Below are 18,139 nucleotides of genomic sequence, written 5' to 3' on the forward strand. Positions count from 1 at the left end.
TGATATGCAAATATGTTAATGCTAGTCCCAAGAGAGGAGGGCAAATTTTGAGGTGTTACAGAGGGTGGCGAGTCGGATGGTGGGATCGATTTTCCGAAACGTCGCCGGAAGTTTTGCTGGAACAGTAACGACGGTAGTGTGGTTACAGGAGAATTGTGAAAAGTAATAGGCAAACCAGAGCGATAACACGGTTTGTAAAAAAAAATCTCACCGGAAGAAAGAATTGTCTCTTAATAGGCTCTGGATACCATGTTGAAACAAACGAGACTAAGAGACATTTAGATTAAACCGTGTGTTGAATAGCACAGCGGAAGATGATTTATATAGAAAAAAATATAGATCGTGGTAATAATTACATAGATATCCTACTCTATTCTAAAATATACTAAGGAATATTCTATTCATATATATATATATATCAACCGTATATGACAGCAATGTGTTTGGATGAAAGAAAATGTGATAGATAAGTGAATTTGGAATCTAGACTCAGTGGTAATCGGTTACTAGTAGTTGGTAATCGGGTACCATGTGAAAAAAATGAGTTTTGGGATTATTTTTCGTGTCTATAACCGGTTACCACTATTGTGTGAAGAAATGCATAATTGAAATTGGCATAACTTGAGTTTTGTAACTCGATTTGCGACGTGGTCGGAAGCATCGGAACGCTAGCACCGAGAGCTATAACATAGTGGAACTTTCATTGTTCTTATTCCACTTCAATTCCCCATTTGGTCCAGTTACACCCACCATAGGTTGATCGGACGTGCACTTACCATGTGGCATGTAAATGGTATAGCTTAGGTGAAACAGGTTTAGGGAAAGCTTCATATAACGCTCAATTAACTTAGAGGGCTATGACATAGTGGGAGTTGTGTTCTTAACTTCCACTATGTTTTCCTTGATTTGTCCGTTGTGTTCTGTTCTGAACAATCGGGTGTGCGCTCTATTATACGGATGTAGTGAATGAACGGGCTCGAGCTTATAGGCGTATACTATTCGAAATTCACTAGTATAATCGGTAATGAACATGTGTGTAATTATTCTCTTAAATGGTTAATGGTGAGAATAAATTATAGGTTGAATAATTACATGTTAACCATAGTGAGGTGTCCTGTCAGTGGACGAACTCGTGAATACTACTCTTGTCGATAGGTCGATACAGGATTGGAATCTACCGTAGTGTAATTCCGCCATTATTCCTACCGTGGGAAAGGAATGAGCGTAACCTCATTTTCTTCGTACTTTAAAGTAAGACTAGATAAGGATAAGGAATTCTTCGCCGAGAGATTTTCTCCGTTCTCCTGTAGGATATGGAATCCCCGTATTTAGATTGCATTGTGTCTGCTTCTATAGGATAAGGAATGACCAAGAAGGCATTCCTTAGTCTATGTTCTCCTATAGGATATGGAATTCTCGTATTTGGATTTTACCGTGTCTGCGGCTACAGGATAAGGAATGGCCATGAAGGCATTCCTCAGTTCTCCTTATCTGGGCAACGGGTCTGAGATATTAATGAGGGTATCATACAGTGTATATAACACGTAGTTCCCTTCGTTTATCGGACATAGAGGATAGTATACCGTATACTCACGAGTTGTGTAAAGATGTGTTTGCTTCGATGGTAGTATCTTAGTAGAGTACGAGTGTGTAGTTCAGTAATCTATCTAAGATCAGTATACCCTATAGATTCGAATGAACTCATAAGATAGGAGGGCTCACTGAGATTTAGTAATCTCACCCCAATGTTGTTGCTTATTTTTAGGTATGCTTTAGAAGATGGAGGATTTGCGAGAAGACTCAAAGATCAGAAATCTTGGTGACTGATGGTTATCTTTCTGCTGCACTACCTAGTTATTCGTTTTGAAACTCCTGATGTACTATTTCTTATGTGTTGTACATATTGTTATAATAATTTTTAAGGTGTCATTTATTTTATGAGTTTTAGTATCAAAATTAACATTTTATGTAATATGATCCTAGGCAGTGTTACGTGGGGTATTTTCAAAGACCACCCATTGATTGAAAGATTGAAAGAGAAAAAAAATAGAATGTATTAAACACAAGCCCACAAAGCTAAACAAGAAAAGGAAGAAAAACAAAAAAAAAAGTATGTACTAAGAGGAAGAAAAATGCAGGAAACAACTAAGAAATGAAAATCAGACAGAAAGAGATATGGCATTGTCGGTCCTCATGTGAATTCAACAACCTTGGACAAAAATATATGATTTAAAAATATTTCGAGGTGCCCAAGCACACCTATGTCATAACTAAGACCGATCATTGAATTCTAAAGGCCAAATTTGGAGTAGGGAGTGAAGATTATATAAAATACACAACCTATAGCTTCTGCCAACCATTGGCATTGGTCATCAGCTTGGGTAATACTAGCATAAGGATTGGAAATTTGGACAGTAAGTGTGCAGAAACTGACAGAATGTAGTTTATATTCAAGTTTCAACTATAATAATCAGTCAGTATCTATTCACTCTTTCAGGTATTGTTGTCTTCCAAAACTCATAAGTAATGAGATAATTTTTTTATAAAAAAGGGTCAACAGAATGACTGCACCTGCAAGGTCAGGATGAGTTCGAGTAAGCTTGAGCCAGTCCATTTGACTATAACCCTTCTCAAAAGGAACTTTGGCTCGAACTGTTGGCTTTTTAAGAGAATTCTTTTGTTCTGGCAACTTCTGAGGCAAGTTCTTAGTATTACTTTGAGTTGAAGGAGTTGCCGTGCTGATTACACTGAAAGACAAAGAACCAACTGTTCCCTCCTTTTCAGAGTTGGAAGAATCATTACCATCCTTCCATAAGAAACCACCATTGTTGTGATTACTACTACTTGCATTTGATGATTCGTCCTTTATGGAAATATCAGCAATATTTGAAACAAGCTCCTTAGTTTCCACTACAGGTGTACTGACCTACAGAGTCATATTTTAAATTAGAAGGGTGCATGGTTACGGTTTGCAAATGCAAGAGTTATAACCTTCAATTTTATTTCTCAAATATTATTGTCTCCTACTTCTTCCATAGAGTACATAAAAATGATAAACAATTCAAAATAATATTAAAGGGTTTAAAAAGATACATTCGAAAAGTAGAGTAAAATCTATTATTTTGCTACATCACCCATTTTTGTAGGCCTGTGTTTGGATATAATTCAACCCCACTTCCCTATGCAGGTTGTCGTGCCTTTGGAGAAGCTACAAATTGCAGCTTCGCATTTGACGCGTGCTACGGTTACCCACCACAAAAACAAAGAGGCTCTAATTGTATCTTGAAATTGATGGTACAACATGGAAAAACAGATGTCTCTCCGGATTTTCACCAACAAAATATACTCATTAAACTCTATTCGTTTGCATAAACACCTTAATTAAGAGCTTATAGCATAAGGTCTTGGGCCAGTTTGTTTTAGCTTTAAAAAAATGGATTTTTTCTTTGTATTTTTGAAAATGGATTCTACAAAAATGTTTTTCAAAATATTACAAGTTTTTCTAAATTTATTTTTTATAAATTAAAAGATTGAATTGTTCATTCTATAACATAAATATACATTATTGAAGATCAAAACATAGTCAAAATCACAATTTTTTCAAAAAGTTGTATCTTAAAATGATTTTTATGAAAAGCTATTTGAAATAGCTTCAAAATTAAGTGATTTTTTAAAAATTTGATATCCAAATTTTTTTTGGATAAAATGATGAAATACCTAAAATAACATTTTAAGAATAACTATTCAAACCAAATTTTCATTCGAAACTTTTATGAAAAGTTTCTTTGTAATTTTTTTTTACGTTAAAATTTTTAACACTATAAAAATCATTTTTAAAAAAAACTAAAACAAACGGGCCCCTTATCATATAAGTGCTTATATGTATAAGAAATTTTTATAATGAAAGATAAAATCGAAATCAATTGTCTTCATATTATATATATATATATATATATATATATATATATATATATATATATATATATATATATATATATATATATATATATATATATATATATATATATATATATATATATATATATATATGTCATAACATGTTTTCATAAGCTCTCCCAGAAAGTCTAACAAGTGCTAATGTTGATAAACATGCTCAAATAACTAAATCCAAGCAACCTTATGACAAATCCACCTAATTACAATAACTATTCAAAAAGAGACCGATATTGAGGACAAAACTGAGAGTTCAATCTTCCTATACTAATGAAATGAAAAAAAAGTATAATTTCAGTGTATAGAAAATTTACCTGACAAAAAGTGAAATCATTATCACTGTCCATTTCAAAGCACACTGATGATTGCAGGTAGGTAGGATAGGCGATTATGGAGGCAGAATCGCAGGATCTCTGGCGATCTATGAAGCACGCGATGGATTGAAAATATTGGCTAGGGTTCCTTTTCTGTCGCTGAACTTATTCACAAAAAGTGATTTTCTCAATCTTTGCTGCGTGCGAAATTACGGTCTATGCAGTGTGAATTTCGTTCTGCCGCGAACACATTGTGTTTTCCCTATTAATTTATTCGAGTAAATTATCAAATTCAACAAATACTTTGGTATTTAGGGGTCAAATTCTATCAATTTTATAATATTATTCGAGTTGATCCGGATGATAAAATCTGAATTTTTTTATAATATTATTGAGTTTTTTTTAATCAAATAATCAGAATTTTTTCTTTAAAAATAAATAAATGAGATGTTATAGGTTTAAATAGTCAATGCATTTGAATTCCATATACAATTATCAATTATGCCCTGAAAACATTCTAATGTTTATATTTAAATTATCACCATTTAAAAAATATAATATTTAGATTGAGAAGTCGTTTTTGAAAATTATGACAACTGTGACACAATTTATCAATTTTTTATATTGTTTGTTTGAATAATATTACATGAACAAATTTCTATTCTATTAATACTTGTATTTGGACATCATATTTTATATTTATATATTTTTTTTAAATAATATCATCTAAAAATGTGAAAAGAATAATTTTAAAAATATACATGATTTGAAAGAAATATAAGATATTGTCGGATTTGGAAAATGATTTTTTTAAAATATAGAGTAGTCCTTAATTTTTTTTTAAAAATGATTTTATATAAAATTATAAAAGAGTATTTATCATTAAAATCTATAATATAAGAAAAGAATATAATATGGAAAGCTCTCATTTGTTATTCCTTCTAAATTTGTCACCTCACTAAAATAAGGGTAATTTTGGTCTAAAATTTACTTTTTGCAACTAATGATATCAAGTTGTTCAATTCCAATTATATGGTTATTGCATTATGTCTTTGCTTGCTAGATTTTGTTCAATTGATGATATCACATGGTTCAATTACAATTATTTTTTCTTACATTCCTCTTCATTTTGTATTATTCTTTCTCTTCTTCCTTCTTCCTCTTTTTACGATACGTGCCCTTTTAACTTCGATGTAAATATATAAAATAGAGAGAAATAAACAAATGCATTATTTAGTTAGTTTTTTGAGGTTTTAATATGGAGTCGACTTTGTATTTACAATGTCATTTTTCAAGTAAATATAGTTTTGGACATAGGGATTGAATTATGTATTTTTTCTTGCCAACTTCTTTTACAAAGTATAGTGTTGGATTTACTCACAAATGATTTGCTTTTATAGATGACTCCACACTTGATTAATTTATGTTTTAGGATGATAGTGAAGGTGAAGCACTTAAACGAGTGTATGAACGACTGGAAGCCATGGATGCATCGACTGCAGAAAAGCGTCCTGCTAAAATTTTATTTAATCTTGGTTTCAACAAACACATGCAGGCAAGGAAGGTTGTTGAATTCTTAGAAATTTTCTTTGTTAACCATAAATTGTACGCATGGTCAATTTTCAGCAAGGTGCGGAGGAACAATGAAAATTTTGTTCGGGTAACCAACCTCTCGGAGGGTACAAGGGAGCCTGATTTGCTTAAGCTTTTCTGGCCTTTTGGTGTTGTGAGCAGGATTTATGTTGCTATAAATCAAAAGACTGGGATGAGTAGAGGCTTTGGCTTTGTTAACTTTGTACGCTTCACTGTCACCAATACAAAATTGGTGGATTCAACATTAAACCTCTACTTTTGAAATAATGAAGTTGAATCTCTAAATGAACTATTTACATTGTTTTCTTTTATGTCATGTTGAACAAGTGTGTTATGAAGATAAATATACATATATTGTATTAGGAAACCGTTATAATCGTATCCTAGAAGTGCTTTGACGCTAGTTAATTCGGATCTTCGGTCGGATGCTCTAAGCTTTAGTCTGACTTCTAAGGAACGAATTACAATAGTTCTTTTATGAAAAGTAAAGAAAATTGTTTTGCAAAAGGTTTGTGTGATAAAAGAAAAAATATAGTTTCTTGAATTACAAAAGGAAAAGAGTTGCTTGAATTGAAAGAGTGTTATGGTGAAAGTGTTGTTGAGGTGTTATGGAAGTATTGATTGGACCAGGATTGTGTTGTTTGAACCCATAAGATAGGTATGTATGAAATAAAGAGTGTGTGGTGTTAACCAATAGATGGTGTGGTCAATGCAGAATTATAGGATTTTACCTAGATCCAAGGATCAAGATCTACAAGAAGGGGGTTTCCAGAGCATGAGGCTCCACAAGGAAATGCATGAAGGTTTGCCAAAGCATGAGGCTCCACAGGGCAATCCATGAGAGTTGCTAGAGCATGAGGCTCAAAGGGCAATGCATGAAATTTGCCAGAGCTTGAGGCTCTACAGGGCAAAAGAAAAGAAAAGGGGTTTGCAAAAGCATGAGGCTCCACAGGACAATGCATGAGGTTTGCTAGAGCATGAGGCTCCACAAGGCAATGCATGAAGGTTTCCAGAGTATGAGGCTCCACAGGACAATGCATGGAAGTATTGGTTCAGAAATGGGCGTTTAACCATGAAGTGATTAACCCAAAGAATGGATAGAAGTTCAAAGAAAATGTGTGTTTAGTCCAAAGAGGCAAGTGTAATGGATGTTGATTATTGTAGTGTCGAGGTGTAGAATTGTTGAATATGGGGAAAAAGACTTGTCGATTATTTGATTCGAATTGCACTAAATTCTATGAATGAAGATGAATACTTTGAACAACTGGGTATGGTGTCTCGTATCCAAAAATATTTATAATGAGGATATGAATACTACCTCTCATTCCTTCTCCACTACTTAAGGCTCGTGGCGTATAATTTGTATCATAATTAGCAAGTGTTACAAGAAGAATCCATTGTTATGCTTGAATGATGGAGTGATCCATTCTTGATGTCCATTTGTCTTCAAAATCTTGATTGTGAAGTGTTGTCAATGGGGGAGAGAACTTGACACTTGTTTGACTTGAATTACACCAAAGTCTATGAGTAGAGGTGAATACTTTGAACAACTGGGTCAGGCGTCCTGTATCCAAAGATATTCAGAATGAGGATAGGAATACTCCCTCTCATACCTTATCTACTACTTAAGGCTCATGGCGTGCAATCCTCCCTTTTTCACTTTTCATCTAAACTCTGGCTTGAGATTTATCTACATTAGTTCATGTCCCATTCATGCACATCATTCATTCATGTTAACAATTACTAATAATCGTCATAGATTCAAAGTTTGTGGTTAACAAGCACTAGAGTTTGTTTGTGGATCAAGCCCTAACGTTGTGGTATTGTCCATCATTTGCTCATCATGTGGGGTGAAACCCTAATTTTATGATCTCTGTGACATTGGTATATGGAGATCACAACTCAGGATTCATTTGTGCATCAGAACCCTAATTCTTGACTTTGCTACTATGGGATCTTGTGTTTGACCTTTGGAGCTTTAATTTGATCACGAAACCCTAATTGTGGTTATCATTCATTGTATGTGCATCTAACCCTAATTCCATTTTATTCACTATCATTTATTGTGCATGCTTCATTTGCTTGGTTAAGCTCAATTCAAGGCCCATGTGTTCTTGATTCATTGATGCGTGTTTTCCGCAAGTATACGGAATACGTCAGAGTAATATAAAAGATTATCAATCCCACAAAGACCAATGTCAATCTATCGTTAACTATTGTTATGGTGTTTATATAAGGCGACATCAAGAATGTTTGGAACGGAAACAAAATGAAAATAATAACGTTTAAATGAATTCAACGATGTAATACTGGAACGTGGATCACATTAATCAACAATACTCCTATTATCTCTGATTAGAACTACCTATGAGACAATGTTTTCTTCCTTGAAAATGAGTTAATTAAAAAGGAACCGTCACTTTCGATTTTTCAGAACTAGACTTTATCTTTAATCTATACCAGTCGCTCACGCTGCACTGGTCGCGTCTTGTGTTAAAGTAGAAAATCCCTTTTTATGTAATCACCTCTTTAACTAAATTGAAAAGTAGTTTTGATTGAAAACTTTAACTTAAAAAGGTTTTCGGCATATGCTCGGACAACCGGATTCTAAACCTATAAACGCGTCCGAAAATAGTTTAAAAACCTCCTTCTAGTAATATTAAACTTTTCTAATTAATTAACAAAGTGCTTCCGTTGTTTTTATTAATAAAAAACTAACCAATTTTATCTTAAGTGTCGGAAGGCTTTCGATCTTACCCGACTTGGTCACGGTACTACTTCCATAGTAACCGATCAAATGAATTACAAAAAAATTGTATTAAAGTCAAAACAACCCCAAAAGCATTCTTACAGAGACAACATATGGAGTACCGTCTAATCAACGGTCCTGACATTCCAACATTAATGATTTAGCTGAACATGGTTACAGTAAACAATAAAATATATGATTGAAAAGCAAGATATGACATATTAAAGTGATACGTGTGTGATTGAGTTTCAGCAAGAACTTACAAATAAATGTAGAGCTTGAAAATAGATTTTTGCACGGAAAGTAACAAGCGGGAAATAATGTAAATAAAGTAAATAGGTGCGGAAAAATAAATATAAAGTAAAGTGGTGCGAGGAAATAAAAGTAAGTAAATTGATGCGAGGAAATAAAAGTAAAATGATGCAATAGAGTAAATAAAATAAAGCAGTATGGAATATATTAAAAACTTTCTCCAATCGGAGACTTGAATCTGATACAGCTGAAATGTAAATGATGGTAAGATTAAATGCTACGACTACGATGCTCCAAACTTAATAACAATAATGGTGCGGTAACCCCTCGATGTGACGAATTGTCGCTTTAACAGTGTGAATATATGGCCTATGTTGCAACTAAGCTTGGATGATTAAAACTATGAACTTTATGTTTGTAGCAGTAAAAAAATTGAAATTAAGCTATCAATTAACTTAACTCGTAAAGCAAGAGTCGCCATCGCGCTTTTATTGTTTCCAAAGAAAAAGGGAAAAAGTACGAACAAAATCTGAAGAAGTTTTAAAAACAAAACTAATAAAAAGAGAACAAGAGTTTGGGGGTTAGTTATGCAAAGGGAAAGTATTAACACCCTAAACATCCAAGGTACTCCATGAGAACCTCTTTGAAAATATGTACATTTGGTTTGAAAAGGGTGTTGTTTGTTAAAAGATTGGAGAGATGGTAAAAGAAGTATATTTTCCTTATTTTTATGTTTGTCAAGACTTTTGAAGTCTCATGCCTATGTACCAACAAAGTGCAATGGAGGATCAAAACCTCGTAGTTCGTGGTAAAAAAAACAAAGGAGTTTGTTTTGATTCATTTTTATGGAAAAGGATAGTTTGTAATTTTAAGGAAAATACTCAACTAGTCACCCACAAGTATGAGTACTTTGTATCATCATGAGAAGGGCTCAAACTTGGATAAGGATCAACAAGTATGTCACTAGCTCTCACAGATGGAAAATAATTGTCATCAATACTATGGGGATAGGAGAATTATATCTCAACTATGAAAATGACTCATGTATAATACCTTGAGAAAAGTTTTAAAAAGGAAAAATGCACAAGGGCACAAAAATGGTTTAAATGAGTTATGCAGTTTTTAGTCTTTTGAAATTGGTCTGGCTATGCTTAAGATGGATTAGCATTTATTAGGAAAAAGGTTTTGAAAATCACTTGAAAAAAGTCAAGGTTTATTGAGAAAAATGATTCAAGTTATAAAGCAATAAGGTTTTGAAAAAGAGAGAAGATTTTGAAAATTAAAGAAAGGAATGAGAAGAAGAGACTATCCTAAAGCATAAAGTAAAAGCTAGTGAGGAAAATTTTAACTAAAAGATAACAAGCTTTATGACATAAGTCAAGAAAGAATTCCCTCCTTTGGATTAAGCCTCAAACAAGCCAAAATAAGCAAATAATAATCCATGTATCAGATGAAACCAAAGTAACCAAGCCAAGTCTTCATAGAGAAGTCCAAAGTCATAGGTGTAACACCCCAAAATTTGCCCTCCTCATTCATGCATTCATTTAGCATTTCATATTGCATTTCATCATGTCAATCAGAATTAGATCCAAGAAACTTTATTAAAAAAAATAAAAAACGAAAAAAAATAAAATAAAAAAATAAAAAAAATAAATAAAAAAATAATAATAAAAAAAAATATAATAGAAAAAAACTTGGACTTGGACCTCTCTCATTTGAGCCCACAAAGCCATGAAAATCAGGTTATAAAAGAGGGAGATCAGACAGAAAAAGGAAGAGAAGCAAAATACTCTGAGGTTTCCTTGAAACAAAACCCTGGACAAAACCTGAAGAGAAACCTGACAGAGAACTCAGAGCAACCCCCAGGCAGCTCTAAAAAAATTCAATCTGACTCACACACTTTCATCTCACGCAAACCCTAACATTGCCTTGCAAACCCAGCTGTGCCATCTGATTTCAACCGATTTCTCCAATCAGGTTTGCCCTATTCTCATTATTTTACTCCTTCAATTTGAATGTTCTAAATGTGTGATGTATTATGTTTGAATTTGGAAGTGTGGATATCGTTAGGTTTCACATATGCATGAATGGGTGAAACCTATGCCTTGAATGTTTAATCACATGATTTCTGAAATGTATGCCATAGGGTTTGAGGTTTCTGAAACCATACTGTTATCCATGAAAAAAATGCTTATCGTGTTTCACTAACCCTTTTGTTGAGTTTTTGTGAGGGCTCACAGACTCTTGCAGAGATGGTTTGCGTGGTTTTCCCACTTTATTTGTGGGATACCCCCTGGAGGTTCATTCCGATTACCTGTACTGACTCACCTTTCTTTGATGGCATTAGCTTGGGAGATCCCTGGGTTTCTTACTCCTTTAATTGCTGTTACCTCGGATCTTCATCCGTGTGGTACTTTTACCTCTTTTCCGCATTTTATCGCTTTCTTAGCTGGAAGACCTCGATAGAAGGCATTTGTTTTCTTTTGTTTATTTACTTCTGAGCCCCTTGTTGGCACGTTTACTTTATACATGTTTGTTTTGTATGTGTTCGTATCCCCACAGGTAGCGCGGTTCCTTCGTCAAGGACTGCCTTTTTGCATGAGCATCCCAAACCCTAACCCTTCATTGATTTTTCTTCTCTTAAACACACGTTTACTCCTTCTACTACAGGCGAGTAAGTCTCCAAAGGTCGAGCATCCGGTAGATTGCGTAGTGACGTCGTTCGTCAAAAACCCACTCCATAACCCCGTAGTTAGCCGAACTACGACTTGCTCTGATTCTCATTCCAGATGAGATACGTAGGCATAAGACGTGATGTCTTAGCGAGCACACATCCCCCAACCCATAGGTCAGCCGAGCTACGAAGACTCTGATTCTCATTCAGATGAGATACGTATGCAGTGGATGCGACATCCGCGCGAGTCATTTTCATTTACCCCTTTTTTTTTTGGTAAACAGCACAAGATAAACTCACACCCTTTAGACAAGAACTACAAAAGTGGATCCCGTAGAGTACTACGGATGCGTAGGGGTGCTAATACCTTCCCTTCGCATAACCGACTCCCGAACCCAAGATTTGGTTGCGAGACCCCGTCTTGTCCTTTCCTTTTTCAGGTTTACTTCAAGAGTTTCCTTTCCCTCCTTTGGGATGAATAACGCACGGTGGCGACTCTTCTGTCATTTTCTTTCGCCGGTTGTTTCTTCGCACACTGTATTTTTCAGGTTGCGACAGCTGGCGACTCTGCTGGGGAGTGAAAGAAGTTGACCTCTTGTTGGTCCATCTTCCCTAAGCGAGTCCCTCCTAGCTTGTGTGATTTCTTGTTTATTGGGTGTTCATGCTTTTGTACCTTTATTTGCTTACCTGCTTGCATGCATTTGTTGTATCTGTTGGATTTGTTTGTTTGTTTGTTGGGATGGGGTGTTCTATGAGAGATAAGCCTATTACCCAGGCTTGAGTGTACACACAGGTTTTAGAGTGGATAATCATGAGGCTTGCGTGGCGTGTTGTTACGTTAAGTAGTTCGTGAAGAACCACACCCAGACGAGGTTTCTTTTGGATATATTATGTCTTACGCGTGTTCCGTAACGGCAGGTTGTTCCTCTAGAAATCGTCGCCTCTGGTGACCATTTCCCGAGAACTCAGTCGAGGCCTCTCCTCCGAGACGTGATTATGTTAGCTCTGATGGGCGCATTCTCGCTGCTCAATCCGAGGATCCCGAGACTGGGAACTTGCTATTAGGATGTCCTGTTGAGGGGAGTCAATGGAGGTCTTTTGTCCCGTAATAATACCAAACCTTCAGTGGTAAACGTATTATTCGCGACTGAAGGGCTGAAGCTGACGAACTTCTGTTCTTAGAACCTACCAGTGAGGGGCGGGCTAAATTCAGGAAACCTTAACCTCCAACCAACCCGGTTTTCTGGAGCAGAGTTTTGGTCTTGTATTATATTCCTCAGTGAATTTCTCTCCAGGCAGTGCAACCTGACAGATGTTCAAGCGGATCCATCAATTCTGATTGACATGACTTTGCATTGCATAACATCATCTGCATATTTGCATCCAACATCTCATGCTTATTCATTTGCAGGATATTCCCTTTCAAAACGGGGGTGCCTTAAAACTGAACAAGCAGTGCATCGCATACCATGCATATTAACCCTTGTCTGTTTTGCAGGTGTCACCGCATTGTCTAATGTTTGTTCCCTGTATCAGGCAGTTATTGGTCCAAAGCGAGTCCACAGGTACCCGACAAAGGAAAATCGTCCACAGCTAGCGATGGACTAAGTACCGAAAGAGCTGGCTGATATGCGTGAAAGGATGGATCAGTTCATGACATTGATGACTGGTATGGCAGAAGGCCAGGAAAAGCTGAGGGAATTGGTTGAGCAACCGAGACCCGATCCGGAGGTGGAGATACCAAATGCTGAGGGAAACCCTGGGAACGCTGATAACCCTGTGAACACTGGTAACGCGGGTAACGCAAATGCTGATGGAAACCCGGGTAATGTTGGCAACACAGGGAATGTTGGAAATGGTATTGGCGGAAGGTACAATGTGAATCAAGGAATTCGGATTAACGGGCGCCCCGTTACTGAAGATTATTAGTATGATCAATTTTCTTTGCACGACAAGGCCCTCGAGACCACTCGCCGTATGGATGAGCTTGCTGAGAAGCTCAAATCTTTGGAGTCTCAAAATTCCTTAGGCTTTGATGTCACAAATCTTGGTCTGGTTCAGGGAGTAAGGATTCCTCACAAGTTCAAACCCCCTACTTTTGAGAAATACAACGGGGCTTCTTGCCCACGCACTCATCTCCAATCTTATATGGGAAGGTTGGGAGCTCACACGGAAGATGAAAAGCTGTGGATGTACTATTTTGAAGACAGTCTAACTAGAGCTTCTCGTGAATGGTATTCTCATTTGTCTCGTACTACCATCAAGAGCTGGAAAGACTTGGCAGAGGCTTTTGTCAAGCAATATCAATACAACTTGGACATGGCTCCAAATCAGACCTTGTTGCAAGGTATGTCTCAGACTACCAAGGAAACCTTTAGAGAGTATGCTCAGCGTTGGAGACAGATTGCTGCATCCGTCCAACCCCCTATGTATGAAAGGGAGATGTTGGACATGTTCATGAACACTCTTCAAGGCAATTATATTGAGAGATTGGCTGCTTGCCCGTCAATCAGCTTTGCAGAGATAGTAATTGCTGGAGAAAGAATCGAGAGTCTGTTGAAGATGGGCCGAATTCAAGACAATAGTGCTTCCAACTCATCAGGTCCCAAGAGACCGTTTGCTGGTAACGGTCAGCGAAGAAAAGAAGGCGAGGCAAGCGTTATGTATGCCGGCAGAGGCAGGGGTAGAGGACGCCCTAATTATTATCAAGATCAAGTGGCCGCAGTCACTATTCCAACACCTGTTCCTCAACCGCAATATCATCCGCAACAACAATCAACAACAAGGAGGTAATCCGGGTCAGCAGAGACACTATCAACAACGTCCAAGGCAGACGGACCGGGTCATCGAGCCAATCCCAATGCCTTATTCAGTATTACTTCCCAAGCTGATTGACATGAATCTTGTTACATTGAGAACTCTGGCCCCACCAATCGATCCCAATAATTTGCCTAGAGGTTATGATGTCAACGCCAGATGTGCTTTTCACTCCAACGCACCTGGCCATACTACAGATAATTGCAAGGCTCTCCAGTTAAAGGTACAAGATTTGAGAGATGCCCAGGCTATCAATTTTGCTCTAGTGCCTAATGTTATCCAGAACCCGATGCCGGCTCACGGCGGGCAGAGGATTAATGCTGTTGATAGTGGGGGAAACTTTGAATTTGGTTTCTGATGTGACTAAGGTGAAGACTTCGCTATCGGTGGTTAAAGACCGACTTCTGAAAGGACAGATTTTCCCGGGCTGTGGGGAAGAATGCAGAAGTTGTCAAGCTGCCGAAAACGGATGTGACAGTTTGAGAAGGTATTCAACAACTGATAGATGAAGGTTGTCTTCAGTTCGATCAGGCCCGTCCAGTGAAGAATGATGTATTGACGGTGACGTTTTATTTCACTCCTGAAGAAATATATGTTCCTGAGAGACTCGCTCCGACAATAATATATTTCCCAGAAAGTACAGAACCAGCAACAATGAACATCGAAAGTCCAGCACCAGTTACATTTCACTTTGACAACCCTCAACCGGCTTTGGTTGGTCCGATCACCATCACGGTACCAGGACCTGTTCCGTATGAGAAAGATAATGCTATCCCGTGGCACTATGGGGCTGATATCTACTGCCAGGGGCAGAAAGTTAACGAAGAAGACATTGACATTGGTAGTTCCGCTGTAGATAATGTTGGAGGAATTGGTGGCTTCACTCGCAGTTGACGCCTATTTGCACCATCAACATTACGCGCGAATACTGAAGCCGAGGCAGCTGCCAAGGCTAAAGGGAAACAGATGGCCGCCGAAGAGGTTACTACTGAGGAAGATCCTCCTAAGACCGCATTCGAGAAGGAAGTGGATGAGTTTATGAGGATTATCAAGAAAAGTGACTACAAGGTAGTCGACCAGCTAAATCTGACACCCTCAAAGATCTCCATTCTCTCACTATTGTTGTGCTCTGAGGCGCACAGAGCAGCCTTGTTGAAAGTACTGAATATGGCCTATGTTCCACCGGAGATAACTGTTAACCAGCTGGAGTCAGTAGTTTCCAATGTAAACGCTAGCCGGGGGCTAGGTTTCACCGATAATGACCTGACATCTGAGGGCAGGAATCACAACAAAGCCTTGCATATCACAATGGAATGCAAAGGGGTGATGCTTTCCCATGTTTTGGTTGATACAGGCTCTTCTCTGAATGTTCTTCCAAAGAAAGCCTTAATGAAGTTGGATTGCGATGACACCATCCTGAGGCCAAGTAACTTAGTTGTGAGGGCTTTTGATGGCTCTAAGAGAGCTGTCTTTGGCGAAGTTGAGTTGCCAGTTAAGATTGGACCGCAGGTGTTCAAGAGCACCTTTTATGTGATGGATATCCAGCCTGCCTACAGCTGTCTGCTAGGTCGGCCTTGGATTCATGTTGCCGGTGCTGTTACTTCTACCCTCCACCAGAAGCTCAAATATGAACTAGAAGGTCAGGTCGTCACTGTCTGTGGTGAAGAGGATATTTTTGTTAGCCACCTGTCTACATTTAAGTATGTAGAGATGGACGACGAGATGCACGAGATGCTGTGTCAGGACTTCGAAGCCATAAACATCAATGAGGTCGCGCCCGAAGCTGTCTTTTCACCTGAGTTTGAGAAGGTCGGGACTTCTATCTCTTCATACAAGCAAGCTGTCGAAGTGGTTAAAGCTGGTAATGCCCAAGGCTGGGGCAAATTTGTGGAGCCAGTCATTAAAGAAGACAAGTTTGGATTGGGGTATGCTCCGGGATCTCAGAAGAATGAAACCGGTACTCTCTCCAGCGGGGGTTTGGTTTCTTCCCACATCGTCAATGCTGCAGATGAAGACAAGGCTGACAGCGACTGTGACTTAGATAGCTGGATTCGCCCGTGTGTCCCGGGAGAAAAGCTCGACAATTGGTCGTCTGAAAAAACCGTCCGGGTTACTCTACTGAAAGAGTGATTTTTATTGTTTTCCTTTATTACATACATAATAAAGTCTTACACTTTGCCCAAGGTGTAACGGCTCATTTGTAGGGCCATCCATTTAGTTACATTTCGCAATTATTTTTATCATCAATAAAGGACGACTTTTGCAAACAATTTTGTGTTCTCTTTCTTTCAGTTTTTTTTTACTTTTACAAAAAAATGGCAATGTTTCTTTTTTCGTTTTTTCTTTCTTTCCAAAAAAAAAATCTCTCATTCTAAGGTAAAGCATGATCCTCCATCATGCAGAGCGGACCACCCGGATCTCACTACTAACGACACTGCTATGGCCAAGTATGACTTTGACAATCCTATCTATTAAGCCGAAGAAGGGGTTGAGGAAGATTGTGAATTGCCTGAAGGGTTAGCCAGATTGTTGAAACAGGAGGACCGAGCTATTACACCTTATCAGGAGGTGATTGAGACCGTCAACATCGGTACCGCAGACGACAAGAAAGAGATCAAGATCGGGGCAAGTCTACAGGCCGAGAGGAAAGACTGTTGATCATGTACTTGACTGTGTTAGAAAGGTCAATGGGTTGTGTGCTCGGTCAGCATGACGAGTCAGGTCGAAAAGAGCATGCAATATACTACCTTAGCAAAAGTTTACCGACTGTGAACAAAGATATTCATTGCTCGAGAAAACTTGCCGCGCTTTGGCATGGGCTGCTCGTCGACTAAGACATTATATGTTGACTCACACGACTCTATTGATATCAAAAATGGATCCAGTCAAGTATATTTTTGAAAAGCCAGCACTTACCGGAAAGGTTACTAGGTGACAAATGATACTGACAGAGTATGACATCCAATATACTTCACAAAAAGCCATCAAGGGAAGTGTCTTGTCAGACTATCTTGCAGAGCAACCGATTGATGATTACCAACCTATGAGGTTTGACTTTCCTGATGAGGACATCATGTTTCTCAAATCGAAAGATTGAGAGGAACCACTCCCGGAGGAGGGGCCTGACCCTGAATCCAAATGGGTTATGATGTTTGATGGGGCGGTCCACGTCAATGGTCGCGGAGTTGGTGTAGTGTTGATCACACCGGAAGGGGGTTCATATGCCATTTGGTGCCAGAATAACTTTTCCCTGCACCAACAATGAAGCCGAATACGAAGCTTGTATCCTAAGACTTGAGGAAGCCGTCAATATACAGATTAAAACCCTGGATGTATACGGGGATTCAGCTTTGGTCATCAATCAAACCAACGGGAAATGGTGCTATGCTGGAACTACGTACCCAGAATTGACGTATCTCGGTCAGAGACGAATGAAGAAAGCATTTGGTCAGAAAGTGCGCCCTCGGGGGTATCAAGTCGGTGAATTGGTACTCAAAAGATTTCTTCCTCCCAACACAGATCACAGGGGCAAATGGACACCGAATTATGAGGGTCCGTACATGGTTAAAAGGATTTTCTATGGCGGAGCTTTGATGCTAACAACCATGGATGGCGAAGGATTCCCGTCCCCTATTAACTCAGACGCAGTTAAAAAAAAAGTACTTCGCATAAAATAGACCCGCTGGACAATAAAAAGAATAGTCCAGGCAAAAAAAGGGCATCCCGACGAACCAAAAAAAAAAGAATAAAGAGGTTCGGGCAAAAGTTAGGGATATAAAAATAAAA

General features: G+C 37.9%; 1 protein-coding gene across 3 annotated transcripts in view; it reads right to left on the bottom strand.

Annotated features, from left to right (window-relative positions):
* LOC127101105 (cytochrome b5 domain-containing protein RLF) overlaps positions 1 to 4,536 on the bottom strand; it is a 65,149-nt gene extending 60,613 nt beyond the window's left edge. For 2 of the 3 annotated variants that reach the window (XM_051038432.1, XM_051038433.1), the window contains exons 1-2: positions 4,269 to 4,532; positions 2,572 to 2,926 (exon numbers count right to left, since the gene is read on the bottom strand). In XM_051038432.1, the coding sequence (XP_050894389.1) occupies positions 2,572 to 2,926; positions 4,269 to 4,301 (388 nt within the window). In that variant the 5' untranslated portion in view covers positions 4,302 to 4,532. Of the gene's footprint in view, positions 1 to 2,571; positions 2,927 to 4,268 lie in introns of all 3 variants that reach the window. The other variant, XM_051038431.1, reaches the window with a different exon arrangement.
* Positions 4,537 to 18,139: the final 13,603 nt, after the last annotated feature.

The sequence above is a fragment of the Lathyrus oleraceus genome, chromosome 7 (assembly GCF_024323335.1).
Source record: "Lathyrus oleraceus cultivar Zhongwan6 chromosome 7, CAAS_Psat_ZW6_1.0, whole genome shotgun sequence".
Classification (NCBI taxonomy): domain Eukaryota; kingdom Viridiplantae; phylum Streptophyta; class Magnoliopsida; order Fabales; family Fabaceae; genus Lathyrus; species Lathyrus oleraceus.